At 53.9% G+C, this 13,766-nt stretch overlaps 6 protein-coding genes across 6 annotated transcripts; 3 read left to right on the top strand and 3 right to left on the bottom strand.

Moving 5' to 3' along the window:
* Positions 1-179: 179 nt before the first annotated feature.
* Positions 180-3,915, bottom strand: LTS14_002239 (uncharacterized protein; the record flags this gene model as incomplete). The annotated part of the gene is made up of 4 exons (XM_064834945.1): positions 180-1,469; positions 1,531-2,023; positions 2,075-3,735; positions 3,787-3,915. The coding sequence occupies 4 exons, from the start codon at positions 3,913-3,915 to the stop codon at positions 180-182; spliced, it is 3,573 nt and encodes a 1,190-aa protein (XP_064697816.1).
* A 1,422-nt stretch (positions 3,916-5,337) lies between these two features.
* Positions 5,338-7,802, top strand: LTS14_002238 (uncharacterized protein; the record flags this gene model as incomplete). Its single annotated transcript, XM_064834944.1, has 2 exons — positions 5,338-5,347; positions 5,419-7,802. The coding sequence occupies 2 exons, from the start codon at positions 5,338-5,340 to the stop codon at positions 7,800-7,802; spliced, it is 2,394 nt and encodes a 797-aa protein (XP_064697815.1).
* A 579-nt stretch (positions 7,803-8,381) lies between these two features.
* On the top strand, positions 8,382-9,788 carry LTS14_002237 (uncharacterized protein; the record flags this gene model as incomplete). Its single annotated transcript, XM_064834943.1, has 2 exons — positions 8,382-9,613; positions 9,674-9,788. 2 exons carry the CDS (start codon positions 8,382-8,384, stop codon positions 9,786-9,788), a joined length of 1,347 nt encoding a protein of 448 aa, XP_064697814.1.
* An 11-nt stretch (positions 9,789-9,799) lies between these two features.
* On the bottom strand, positions 9,800-11,664 carry LTS14_002236 (uncharacterized protein; the record flags this gene model as incomplete). The annotated part of the gene is made up of 2 exons (XM_064834942.1): positions 9,800-11,439; positions 11,496-11,664. The coding sequence occupies 2 exons, from the start codon at positions 11,662-11,664 to the stop codon at positions 9,800-9,802; spliced, it is 1,809 nt and encodes a 602-aa protein (XP_064697813.1).
* A 358-nt stretch (positions 11,665-12,022) lies between these two features.
* On the top strand, positions 12,023-12,703 carry MMS2 (E2 ubiquitin-conjugating protein mms2; the record flags this gene model as incomplete). Its single annotated transcript, XM_064834941.1, has 4 exons — positions 12,023-12,095; positions 12,164-12,243; positions 12,329-12,454; positions 12,563-12,703. 4 exons carry the CDS (start codon positions 12,023-12,025, stop codon positions 12,701-12,703), a joined length of 420 nt encoding a protein of 139 aa, XP_064697812.1.
* A 270-nt stretch (positions 12,704-12,973) lies between these two features.
* On the bottom strand, positions 12,974-13,648 carry LTS14_002234 (uncharacterized protein; the record flags this gene model as incomplete). Its single annotated transcript, XM_064834940.1, has 1 exon — positions 12,974-13,648. One exon carries the CDS (start codon positions 13,646-13,648, stop codon positions 12,974-12,976), a length of 675 nt encoding a protein of 224 aa, XP_064697811.1.
* Between the last annotated feature and the right edge of the window lie 118 nt (positions 13,649-13,766).

Raw genomic sequence — 13,766 nt, 5'->3', positions numbered from 1 at the left:
CCAGATAGCAAGAGTTCTGCTTCTACAGGTATCCAGGAGGAATGTACAGACAACCAGCATTCATGCCCTCCAAAAATGAGAGCATGAAAGCCCAGTCCCTAACCCACATTTAATCGACAAGAATACCTCACCTGCTTTCTCCCATACTCTGCTGAGTACCCTGCACCTACACCTACCCCTCACGGACGCGCAAAATCCCTCGTCTCAGTCCCACCACCACCACCCGTTCTCCCACCCCTAAGATTTTGATTCCTCCTCCACTTCCTCGTCGGCGTCTGCGGACTCTCCGGCTCCACCTCTAGCTCCGCTCGACTGAACGACCCACGTTCGGCAGTAAAACAGGGCTTGCCATCCGTGGAATGTAATTCGCGTCTTTGAACGACCGTTTGGCAGTGATGACATGCCCAGCCCGCTCCGGAGATGTAGGTGAAGTGGGAGAAGTCGGTGTTGGGTGTGGGCTGCCATAGAGGTGGCCAGGTGTATGTCAGGCCTGGGTAAACTATGCTGGGAGAGACCAGGTCAATGGGATCGGAGGCAGTTCTGCCGGGCGCTGGCTCTGTTGGCTGTGCTTCTTGTCGTGTTGCGGAGGGTCTATTTTGATTCTGCTTCTCCGTCCCGCGCTGGGCTAGGTAAGCAGGCTGCTTGCCCTTGGCTTTCTCTGAGATATTAGGCTCATCCGAAAGTCCATCCGGACGCCGTATTTGACGTGGAAAGCGATTTAGGCGAGGCGACTGTACGCGATCAAGTGGACTGTACTGTGGTCGAGGCTGCTCAAATGTTTCGGCAAACTCGCAAGCAGCCTCGACCATCGATATTCGTCTCGTATCCATGACCGGGGCAGGACAGTAAGACTGCGAAGCGTATCTCGACGCCACAGCTGGGAGCGCAGGACCTCTGCCTTCCAGCGGTGGCAGGACAGACGTTGGTGGAATCGAGAATGTGAAAGGTCCGGTGCTGGCTTGCGTCTTAGGCTGGAATGGCGGTGGTGGCGGTCCCATCGAATCTGCCTCAGGCCGTGGCAAAACGCCAATACCGCCCAGAGAAAGTCCTGTTTGAAGGGTGTGCACATCCGCTTGCTCGACCGGCATAGCTCTTGATGGACGAGGCGGTGGAGCCTTTGGCCTAGGCGCGCTTGTGGGCAGCTTCTGCAGAGCTAGCTTCTTCCGGCGCCTTGAGAGGCGAGATGGGATGTCTAAGGATAGACTGCTAAGGACTCTCTGGCTGATCGACTCTCTGCTACCTCTATTTCCAACCCCCTTGTCCGCCTGCGTGCTCTCGCCCTCTTGCTCATTCGATTGAATGGTAGGCGCTTGCATCTTCGCCTCGTCGCGCGCGATCACTTCTTGTTTGGCTATCTCCACAGCCTCTTCCATAGTCGTGCCTCGCGTCACTTTCGTCGAGGGACTGATATTCTCATCGCTCGGCGGCTCGGGAAATGGTGCTATCTCAAACAAGTGCTCGGACCCTGTCTAGACTCCGTTCAGCATTTCGATTTTCTTCACTTGTATGTAGGGCTTATATTGGCGGTACTGCATTCTCCTCGTCCAGAGTATCTGGTCCGGACGACCCTCCATAACCACCCCACCCAGCGAACTGTAAGCTCGGAGGCGCGTTGGCATGGGGATGTCGGTCCACAGCAGCTGGCGGCTCGGCAAAGTTGAATGGAGTCTGGTAGAATTGCTGTTGTGGCTCGAAGGGCTGACCAGGTTGCAGATGGAAAGGCGTATTACTCCAGTGGTGTGCGGGAGGACTAGTCTGCACCTGGCCGAAATCTCCAAACCCAGCCATGTTGAAGCCGGTGACTGAGCCCTGTCTGTATGACGCTGGACCGGGCGCCAGACCCTGGGGTGGCGAGAACTGGATACTACCCATGCTTCCGGGATTGCTATGCACGGAGCCGGAGGATGAAGCATGATGCCACATGCTTGGTCTCCTGCCAGGATCAGACCCTTCCATCTCTCTCAATCTCTGGTTCAGATATTCGTGCATGCCGGCAGTCTCTGCCTGGTATCGCTGACTCCAGCTACTGTCATGTTAGCTGTAGGGTCTTATTGCTCATCATTCTCAGACTCACCTCATGTAGCCCCAGCGCATTCCGAACTTGGTCAGACACTCTGTGATTTGCTTGATACAATGAAGACTGCGTGCTGTGTTGAAGCGAGCCATATTGTCTCCTGGTGGAATAGACACTCTTGGCAGTGCAGGTGGCGCGGGCGCTGACGGCCGGACAGGTGGATGTGGCGGTGTATGCCCCTGAATAAGTGCTTCCGCGTTAAGGTTCAGCACATCTAGAAACTGTCTGCCTGTCATATAGACTCTCATGGCATCGTAGAAAGTCATCGGCGCTGTGTACGACGGATCGCTGATCAGTCGTAGCATCAAGTCCGCATATTTGATGCAGTATTCGAAGATCAGCTTTGCGGCGAATGGGTCGATGGCCGGTACTCGTGGCGACGGAGAGAGGACATAGACATATGAGTAGAGCAGGTCGAGCTCAAAGAACGCCCTCATGTTCTGTGATGTGGACCCTGACAGGTTGTCGAACCACTTTCTCAGGGTGTCGCAGGTCGTCCAGATGTAAGGGTAGGGCTCTTCCCATCGCCCGCGTCCCGACTGGAACAGCGCAGTATACCATATCGACTGCAACTGTCGAAGTAAGATGAGATCGAGGGCATGCTCATACGACTGTAGCCATCCTGATGAATGGCCATTCTGGTTCGGAGATGTCTGTGAAAGTGCCTGAGCTTTCGTGAAAGGTATCTTGACCTTCGTACTGTCGTCGGAGAACGAGAATGCTCGAGTCTGCACGAGCGATGTCGACCTGTCGAGAGCAAATACACAGTAGAACACTCTGCGACGTAGCTCTAGCTTGGCCTTCGGCATTGATGCACCTTTCGGTGGATCCTGATGTAGACCAAGGTCGACCATGGCTCTCGAGGCTGCACCAATCAAGCTCCACGAGTCCAGATGATGCGGGTCCAGCATGGCGTATTGTGTTAGTAAGACAAGCGCCTGCACGCTCGAAATGGCACCAGGTTGGAGCACTTCTTCGGCACGCTCGAGCGCAGCACAAACATGACCAATGCCTTCAAGATGGTGTTGATCACCTCGCGATTCAGAGTTCGACGCATTCGCGATGGCCAGGATCATATGTACCATCCAGAAATCCAGAGCCTTGGCCTCTTGCGAATGGCGCGTATAGACTCTGTCCACAGACGTGTATAAGGTGGCCTGGTGGAAGACGGGCAAAAGCACGAAGACGTTGTCCAGGTAGTGCTGTATCAATGCAGTCGCAACGTAACGTGGTGGTAGTGCCTTGGTCGTGCCTTGCGGAAACGGATCTTTGCTACAGGCCGACATCACAAGTCTTGCGTAGGACATGGCAATCGTAAAGCCATAGAAGTCTCTCGCCGTGGCATTGACCGATAGATAGCCGAAGTCCGATACGAGATCATCAATGGCGGAGGCTTCATTCCGTCTCTGTGCTTTACTCGGGCCAGGTGGTGTCGGCTCTTGTACACTAAAGGACTCGCGCCGAGAAGGTACGGAAGTTTCATCATCTGGGATGGATATCACGGAAGGCTTGCGAGCCCGGGCTTCTTCCAGCCTCGCCTGGAGTCGTTCGATTTTCGTCTCCAGAGTAGACACGTAGCTACGTTCTTTACCTCGGGCAAATTCGTCATTGGTATTCGTGCACTCGGCGGCTCTGCCAGTCTTCTCGCACGAACTACATGCCTGTGACGATGTCAATACGATATCGTTCCACTCCGCTCATCATAGACTTACCGGAAGCTTGCCATCGCACTTGATCTTAGCATTGCGGCATCTTGAGCACGCTGCCACAGGTCGTGAGACCTTCAGCGGCGGGGTATCAAGCGGCATGAGGGTACTCGCATCGACGTCGTCTGCTGCCATTGTGAGCTGAGTTTGCGAATGACTGCTACAACATGAAAGTGTTTGGTCGGGTGCACGAGATGATGAGGTCAGATCCGCCATGCTGTCGAACCATCCAAAGGCAAAGTGAGCAGCGAACGGTGAAGTCTATGCTTCCCTCCCTCCCGGAATCAATGAGTGAGGTCGAGTTGCACGGGGCTGCGGTCAGAAATGTGGTACCCACGCACCTTACAGTAGCTCTTATGCACAGCCTCAGCCCTACTTCAATGGTGCACTGGTTCGTCCGTATTGCATGCAGGTATTGCGCCAAGCGAATCGCGAGGCGTTGGAGACGTGCGGCCTCACTTAGTCGGCGGCGGTCTGGATCGTGCGGCCGTGTGTGGTGTCAAATCACTCGGACTGTAGTATGCTGGCGGGATGGATAGTGTTTCAGCAAACAGCAGCGAGCGGGACAGATTTGGGAAATGGTCCCTCGTGCCGCCGTGCCTTTCGCTCTCGGCCGCCAATGATCTTTCTTCTAAACGGCTATGCTGATGGCTCGGGAAGGAAGGAGCAGATGTTTAGGAAGTTATATGATTGTGCATCTGGTGTCAGGGAAAAGGTCGGACGCTATCTGCGAGACGATGGCGAACATTTCCCCCTCTCCAAGCATTCGGTCCCCCACTTGAGCAGAACAGCATTACATGCGCCAGACGAAAGTCAAGCCACTCGCATGAGATGGCGGTTTTGCCTTCGGCCCTGTTGTGCTTTGACCTGTCCTGATATGCGCGCGAGTATTCAAGCTCATGTCACTCTCCCGTGCTGCTCACCGTCTGTGACAAGCGAGAGGAGAGAGATAGAGAGGCCAATGCCGGCTCATCCTGCTGATGGCAGCAATGATCTTCACCTCATTGGCAGAGCTAACGATGTCCTGATGCCCCACTATATATTCCCGTGGAGCTGGAATGGTCCTCCTTCCCAAGCTCGATTGAGAGTAGGTGCGCTGCGCCTTTGACCTGCATGCAATGCGCATTCTCTCCCACACTAAGGACCCTTGGGAAACGACCGACAGATTGTTAGAGATGGAACGATGGATGTTCGCATAGGCATACCGCATCCACAAGCAACGTCATACGCACATTGAGCACAGCCTTGTCATGCACGACTGCCCCACTGTGGTGTTAGCAGTATAGACCCAAGCACATATGCCCATGTGGTAGCACATGGCAGTCCTATGAGGCTACACATTCGGCTCACGAGAATTATTTGGGGATCGCCTGGACGACTACAGCACACTCACCACCACCTATGGCGAGCTCCTCAAGACCTCGGACGGTTGCAAGGAATGAAGGAAGCATGGGCGAGCCATCCTCGTCTCAAGTCGCGCACACACTGTCAGTGACAAGGCAACGATTAAGTCGGGTGAGGTCGCTGACATGCCTTCTGCAGGACTGCATGCACACGATGTCGACAGGTATGGACTGAGTAGCCATGTGCGATCGCACACAGACTAACATACCAAGCGCAAAACCCGATGCGACCCAGGTCTACCACGATGTGGTCCTTGCGAGCGAGCAAGTGCCGTCTGCGAATACTTCGACTCGAATAGAGGCCAGAATGTGAACAGGAGTTATGTCGTGCACCTCCAGCACAAAGTTCGGCAACTGGAAAAAGAGCTGGACCAGGTGGAGAACGAAGACGCAGGAGACGATCCGGAAACCATGATGCAAGCAGCCACCATACGGATGCACGATGCTCAAGACACAAAATATCTGGGACCGTCGAGCGGCATTGCTATTACACGGCTGGTCATGCAACTGGCGAAACAATTCACGGACGCCAAGAGTATCAAGGACATTGTACCGGAGCAGAGAGCGCGGCAGATCAAGGACCTATACCACCAGGAGCAAGCGAAGCCGACCTCAAAAGTGTATCCTTTGATCAGCAATGTTGCTGCGGATGATCTGCCGCAGCGACCACTTACAGATCTCGTCGTACAGTTATACAAGCTGAGGGTGCAGCCACTGTACCCAGCTCTGCATGAACCAACACTGGATGCGGACGTGGAGGCAGTCTACACAAAGCGCGACAACGCCACACCTATCCAGAACTTTGTATGCCGTCTGGTAGTTGCTATCAGCCTTCAGAAGATGGACACGCAGTACGCTGGCCTGGCCGACAGCTACTATCTCGCCGCGCTGAAATGGTTAGAGCCAGTAGTCAAACCAATGGACCTGAGGACGTTGCAGGCTTTTGCTCTCATGGCAGAATACTCTCTTCTCACCCCGACCAGAACCGCGATATACTATGTACTGGGAATAGCAGTCCGGCTACTCCAGTCTCTTGGATTTCATGAAGAGAAGACAATCGTGCGACCGGGCGCAGACGGCAAACTTGACGTTCTTGAGATTGACATGAGAAGAAGGGTGTTCTGGTGCATTATGGTCATGGATTATGGCTTGGCGCATTCGCTCGGCCGACCTGCGATGCTTGCGACAAGCCATGAGCATGTCGATGTGAAATGGTTCGAGACGTGCGACGACCAGTACATAACACCAGATGGTATCGATGTCACCGCTCCACGACCGACACTGAAGAAATGGATTGCGATCCACTTCTTCAAGATGCGACTATTGCAACTTGAGATCAGACGAAAGTTGTACCAAGTAAAGCGTCCGAAGCCGGTAGACGATCGCGACCCATGGTTTCACCAAATGGATGCAAAGCTGTGCGCGTGGCGAGACGCATCACCGAATAATAACGACGAGGGCATTGGTCTCGACAAAGTCTGGTTCGTTGCGCGCTACAACACCATGGTGGTCTTTCTCTACCGACCGTCACCACAAGTACCACGGCCGACACTTGATGCTGCTTTGAAGTGTTTCCTCGCGTGCCGCTACAACATCCACGTGATGCGAGAGCAGATGAAGAACAACAATGTGGACTTGACTTGGGTCTTTGCGCAGACACTGTTCATGGCTATCAATACCATGCTCTGGTCGTTAAGCTACGACGAGGTACGCAAACAGCACAACAAAGCGACGGTGGAGCAGCATCTTGAGGTCGCCATGCTTTGCATACAATTGGCCTCGGATCGATGGCCAGGTGTTGCGAGTGCTGTGCAGCTCTACATTAATCTGATCGCGGCTGTGCTAAGGGTCTACGAGAAGGATGGCGACATACCCATCTCCGCAGCTACACCGTCAGAAGTAGCATCACCTGGCCACATGTTCCCGGATTCATTCAACGGCTCTCAGACGACTAGTCCCGCAACTGTTAGTAGTACCTCAGTGACGACGCCGCCAGTGGCCGACACAGCACCATTTGGCTACTTCCAGCAGCAAGCCAGGCGCAGTGTAGAGCAGCCCCCACCAATGCCATACTCGAGCCATATGGACAACATGCAAGCCGGCCTCGACCAAGTAATCCCACCAGCACAGAACCAAGGGATGCCTCAATACAATGCCCGCTCCCTCTCTGGCCAAACCATTCATCACCAACATATGCCTGCCCAGAGCATGCCATTCGACCCCAATAGCATCGCGAATCCTCTCCCTCAATGGCTACCAGAACTCGGCGTACCGAACTGGTCCGGCCCACAGCAACAACCACTACACTACTCGACCGCAAACAACGGCGCACACCAACAGCAACAAAATATGTATCCAGCCTACGGCAACCCAGCTTTCGACCCTCACAGCCAACAATATCCTTTCTCACGCACGCATGATATGTCAAACGGTAACGGCAACGGCAACGATCAATGGATGCCGCAATATAATTGGGTCATGGACGATAGCTCGTTCGGCACGGGTCTGACGTATGATCAGCAGCAGGAACTGCTCCATCAGATGGAGACGAGTGGGATGGGGGAGATCCAGGGCATGATTTCGCAGACGCTTTCGTCGATGGCGCCGAAACCTCGGTAGAGTTCTGGTGAGGAGTTTAGATGAAAGTTGGGTCTTGCTGTTGTCTGCGAGTTATTGTGGCGACTGGACCTTGGGATGGTTGTACGCTGCTGGATGGCGGGTGTACGGTAGGTTCAAGACGCTTGAGGAAGTGCGAGAGTGAGTCTAGCGACGATACGATGGGGGCATGACTACAGCGATGCAATGTTCCTCAAGAATCGGGAAACGATCGGTATTCTTCGTGTGGTGGGTTCTGTGTCTTTGAGCAAGGCGTTGGGTGGTCATCTGAATTCTTACGAAGCAAACCTCAGGCCTAGGACTGACGCTCATGCAGCAGTCGTTCTATCATAATGAACACATGTACTGTATGTAGATGTGGTTATGACCATGACTTGTTCCGGCTAGGTATTCATGTCTTGGCCTTCCATCGGCCTCGGCTTCAACTCTCCCCGCAGTCCAACATCATCTCATCCTCGGACGTCAGCAATAAACATTAAAGTAAGAATCAGCTCGTCGATCGTCGGAGACGGAGAGTATACCGTACATGAGAACACAACAACATTTCATCAAACAGTCGGATCATATAACAATCTAGCCAGGATGGCAGGCACAACACCCACAGGCGCAGTCCCAATCCCCTTCAGCGAACCCCCATACCTCTGCGGCCTACCCTCACCATACTACACCCCGGAACTACGAAAATGGCAACAAGCCTGCCGCGCCTTCATCAGCGAGCACCTAACCCCCTACGCCATGGAATGGGAAAAAGAAGAAACAGTCCCCGACCACCTCTTCAAGACCTTCACGCAACACCACATGCTCATCCCCTCCCTCCCGGCCCCCTTACCAGCCAAACAGCTCAAAGCCGCCGGGATCCACAATCTCCTCGGCGTGGTAAAAGTGGAAGACTTCACCTACTTCCACAACCTAATCTACACGGACGAAATGTCCGCGTCCGGGCTCGCAGGTCCAGGCGGCTCATTAACGACGGGGATGGCGTTCGGGGTGCCCTGCGTGATCAAATACGGGAACCAGCAATTACAGGAACGATTCCTCCCGGATGCCTTTCACGGTAAGACAAGATTCTGTATCGCGATCACGGAGCCAGATGCCGGATCCGACGTGGCGAATATCAAGACCACGGCCGTCAAGTCCGCGGATGGGAAGAAATATATCGTTAATGGGACGAAGAAGTGGATCACGAATGGGATTTGGTCGGACTACGCTTCCATGGCCGTACGGACCGGAGGGGAGGGCGCGGCGGGGTTGTCGTTGCTCGTGGTGCCGTTGAAGAATCACCCTGGGGTGGAAATGAGGCGGTTGAAAGTCCAGGGCCAGATCAGTGCGGGGACGACGTATATTGAATTGGATGATGTGGAGGTCCCGGTTGAGAATTTAATCGGGCAGGAGGGGCAGGGGATGAAATATATCATGCAGAACTTTAACCACGAGCGGTTGACCATCGCCATCGGTACGAGTCGCTCGTGTCGGGTTGCGTTGTCTTCGGCTTTCGCATACTGTCTCAAGCGAGAAGCCTTCGGGAAAACACTGATGGAGCAGCCGGTGGTGCGACACCGGCTCGCGAAGGCCGGGGCGTTGCTGGAGGCGCAGTGGGCGTGGGTCGAGCAGTTCGTGTATATGATGTGCAATCTTCCCAAGGCAGCGGCGGATGTGGAGCTCGGGGGCTTGACGGCGGGGGCGAAGGCGAATGGGGGGATTGTGTTGAAGGAGTGTGCGGATTGTGCTATGTTGTTGTTTGGGGGGAACGGGTATACACGGACTGGGCAGGGCGAGATCGCAGAGCGTATGTGGCGGGAAGTTAATGGGCAGCGGTAAGCGTAGTTGACACCAGTATGACTCCACCTGAAACTCTTGCTGACTTCTTGTTGCAGAATACCCGGTGGCTCCGAGGACGTCATGCTCGATCTCATGATCAGGCAGCTAGCCAAGAACTTCCAGCGCAAGACGAAAGAGCTCGAGCGACCAAGAGGGTCGTCTAGGTTGTAGACCGAAAGTACTCATCCAAATAATGTACCTTCTGAAGCCTCCCAACTTGCATGGACCATATCCAAAAACTCATTGTCTTTCCTCTCAGCTTCTGCATCAACCGGAGGCAAGATCGTTCGAACGTCCTCTGTTGTTGCGTTTGCCTCATCAGCTTCAAGGCATACAATGTCCGGCAAATCCTTGACCTCAACCATCTGACCATCATCCAGATCCACGATCCTCAGCTGTCCCAAATTCAATACGCCGAGCACGCAGGGGCTGAGGCTAATCGCGACCTCACAGCTAGCAGTAGCTCGTACCGCGCCGCTCTTAACAACTGGTGTATGATAGAACACATCAGCCATGTCTCTGCGATCTAGTAGCGGTATCGTCAGATCTTCTCTCTTGCTCGCCGTGGTCTTGGCGTGTGCACGAAGCACAGCCGGCTTCTGCTGCACTGAGTGAAAGCTGAATGAGCGCTCCCTTGTGCTATGGTTTATGCATTTGATTTTGAGGCTAAACGATTGTGAAAGCGCGACGGTATCTGGGGCTGAGATCAGGAAGGAGACACTCCCATCCGTATCATCTCCTGAAATTTGTGTTGGCGGCGTGTTGGAGATCTTGGCGTGAGACGGTAGCGATCTGGTGCGTGGAGGCAACGCCACTCCCCCGTCTACTGCCTTAGGGGTCGATCGTGACCACTGGTATATGGTGTCATCTGCAATTGCCTTGGCATCTATCTTCGCTTGTGGATTGATGACTAGCTCCACCTGGCTTCCTTCTTCTAGGTTAACGACAACTTGTATATTGACGGCAAGGGTAGCAGCAACATTCTCCGCGGCGATCTGATAGAGCAATACCTGTTCATCGCCAGCGCTAAGCTTGAGCGGTAGCATAGCATCAGTAAGACATGTGACTGTCTTTACCGGATCTGTGGGATCGATCACGCCAAAATTGTTGAGTCTCGCGTCGGTAGTATTTCGACCGCCGCTCTTGCCGGTCTTATCAAGAGCTTTGACGTCGACAGCAGAAACCTCCAACATCCCAGGCACTACGGTCGGAGTTTCGAGATGCAGACTCGCGATGACACCATCAGGCAGACTGTTGAATCTCACACGCGCGAAGACCGCGGGCATAATGGGAAATGCGCGTTTGGTAGCCCCACGAATCGGCCTGGCTGAATCATCTTTGGAAATCGTGCTCGGCGCCACCTTGGTGATGCGACCCTCGGCAAGATGAATCTGCTTGTCTCGGAACTCCATGGTGTTTGCGAGCGGCTCGAGCACGTTCCTTGGCGACGACTGGTACGGTGTCATGATGTTGGAAACATTCTCGTGTCTTGGTGTGTTCCGAGAAATGGCAAGGCTAATAGCGGCGGTGAAATAGACAGCAGGGCGATGTAGTCTCGCTCGAGGTCGGGTCAGGTGTATAGTGATGTTCCAGATGACATATGTGTGCTCGCTGCTAGATGTAACGAGCACTCCATCCGTTCCAGCAACCTTGCAAGTGGCGATATCATGCTTGCCAGCGACCGAGGCGGCGTGACCGGAGCTCGAAGGCACGGCATCTGTGGCGTGGGCAATTGCGTTTATCTCAAGATCCGGTAACAGTTGTCGGACATCTTCCTCAGAAGCGCCAGTCCTCAGGACGAGTAATATTCTGGTCTTCTCGTCTTTGCTGGGATGATTAGTGGTGCTTCGACCTGGCGTGGAAGTGTGGTCTGCATACCAAAGAAAAGGGTCCGTCTTGTTGGAAGCTTTGCCAGCTCCTCTGCAGATCCACTTTCGACGAGACTTGCAGCATCGAAGCCACTCGTCTTTGGCAGGAGGACATCCAGGTAGGCCCCCTTCGATAAGGCCTCGAAGGCTGCTTTGCGTTCATATTGTCTGCTTGACATATTCAACCTTTTTGAACAAGAAGCTCATATGATGCGGACGAGGCTTGTCACGTTATGCTGAAGGCATCAACGGGCAAGTCTCGTTCGGTGACCAGTCAATCATTGCCATCTGTCCTCGGAACGTGAACGCATCAGGCATGTGATGCGTGCGGTGAAGAAGTGAACTTGAGGAAGCGTTTCAGAAGCCCAGATCGATCAGATCTGCCCCTCCACGAAACACCCCACCAGACAATCGATCGAGTCAACACGACACACACATAGCCCTTACACGACGAACACAGGCTATAATTGCTGGTGACGAACACTTTTGCACCGCAGATTTCGATCATAATCATCAACATAGACACGAACAGCAGAAATGGGTGCGAAAGTCCCGCGCAACTTCCGACTGCTAGAAGAGCTGGAGAAAGGCGAGAAAGGCTTGGGTGCAGGTATGCCATACACACAACCTCAACACCAAGGAACCCACTGGCACAAAAAGCTGCTGATAACATGATAGAAGCATGCTCCTACGGTCTAGACGAAGGTGACGATCTCCTCATGACAAACTGGAACGGCACAATCCTCGGTCCACCTCACGTGCGTCTCTTACATACACATACACTCCATGAGATGGTGTGATGGGATGATGGATGAGTTACTGATATTGTCATGCATGGGACAGAGCGTCCACGAAAACCGCATCTACTCCCTCAAAATCCACTGTGGACCCGAATACCCCGACATCCCACCCGAAGTGACCTTCATCAGTAAGGTGAATTTACCATGTGTGGATGCGAGGAATGGCAAGGTGAGTCGCTCCTACCAACGGCACGGCTTCGAGAGTGAAAGGGAGAGAGAAAGAGAGTGAGAGCGAGGCACATGATCAATGATATCTGAAGGTCTAATGAGGCATCAGGTGGACATCTCCAAACTCCCCAGCATCGCGACCTGGAAACGCGACTTCACCATGGAAACCATCCTGATCGAGATCCGACGGTTCATGGCTGCGCCTTCGAACAAGAAGCTGCCGCAGCCACCGGAGGGCACGAATTTCTGAGAATCGTAGGGCGATGTGTCACTGCATAAGGAGAGGTGAAGGCAGAGCCACGAAGCACACGATAGCATTTTGCGAAGAGGACACAGCATAGCACAGCATAGCATAGCAAAGGCGTACACGGGCGTACGTTGGGTGGGGTAGGAATATGCAGCGACTTTCTAGCGGGAAGAAAATACCAACTTGTCTTTCGTCGCACAGACTCTATGCTCTCATCTATCTCTATACATCTTTCCCTCGCCTCCCATCCCAGCCCTATACACAAAAACGACCCTACTGCGAACTATACACCCTCGCCATGCCCTTCGCCCCCTTGGGCTCAATAAACAACGCCTCAGCCTCCACAACCTTGACACCCTCCTTCAACCCACCATCCTCCCCACCCTCCCCCAAAATCTCAATCCACCCCTTAACCCACGCCTTCCTCCCCTCCACCTTCGTCGTCTCAGCCCTCAAAACCACAAAACTCTCCGCGGGACAAGGAACCCTATAATCGATTTTCAAACTCGCCGTAACCCCAACCTTATTCGGCAGCGCAGGGAAACACGCTCTTGCTAAACCCTCATCCAACATCGTCGCTAACAACCCACCGTGCACGATCCCCGGGTGTCCGCACAGCGCGGCGCCGATGTAGGAGATTTGCACCAAAGACGGTAATTCACTATCTTTATCCTGGAAAGTCAAGGGCGGGACCTCGATTTTCCCTTCCCCTAATAATGTCCCTCCGGTGAGATTATGCGGGCGCATGGCCGGAGGGATCTTGAGATGAGGGCGGGATTCTATCCATTTCTCCTGCGTGCGGAGGTGTACTGATAAGGGGTGGTTGGTGATGTGGTCGTTTATCCTCTGGGCTTGAGGGGTGGAGGGGTGGAAGAGGGAGAGGGTTTCGTGGTCGGTGGGCGGGTTCACGAAGCCGTTGATTGTTTCTGCTACCGGGGCGGCGGCCATGGTGAGGCCGGTTAGGAGGGTGGCGAGGAAGAGGGTTGTTCCTAGGAAGATGCGACGGAGGCGATGGGGTGGTGGTGGTGGTGGTGGTGGAGTGGTGGTTGAAATAGTTATAGATTTC

This window comes from Recurvomyces mirabilis (genome assembly GCF_035927965.1).
Source record: "Recurvomyces mirabilis strain CCFEE 5264 chromosome Unknown scaffold_4, whole genome shotgun sequence".
NCBI classification, from domain to species: Eukaryota; Fungi; Ascomycota; class Dothideomycetes; order Mycosphaerellales; family Teratosphaeriaceae; genus Recurvomyces; species Recurvomyces mirabilis.
This window is presented reverse-complemented; position numbering and strand designations above follow the sequence as displayed.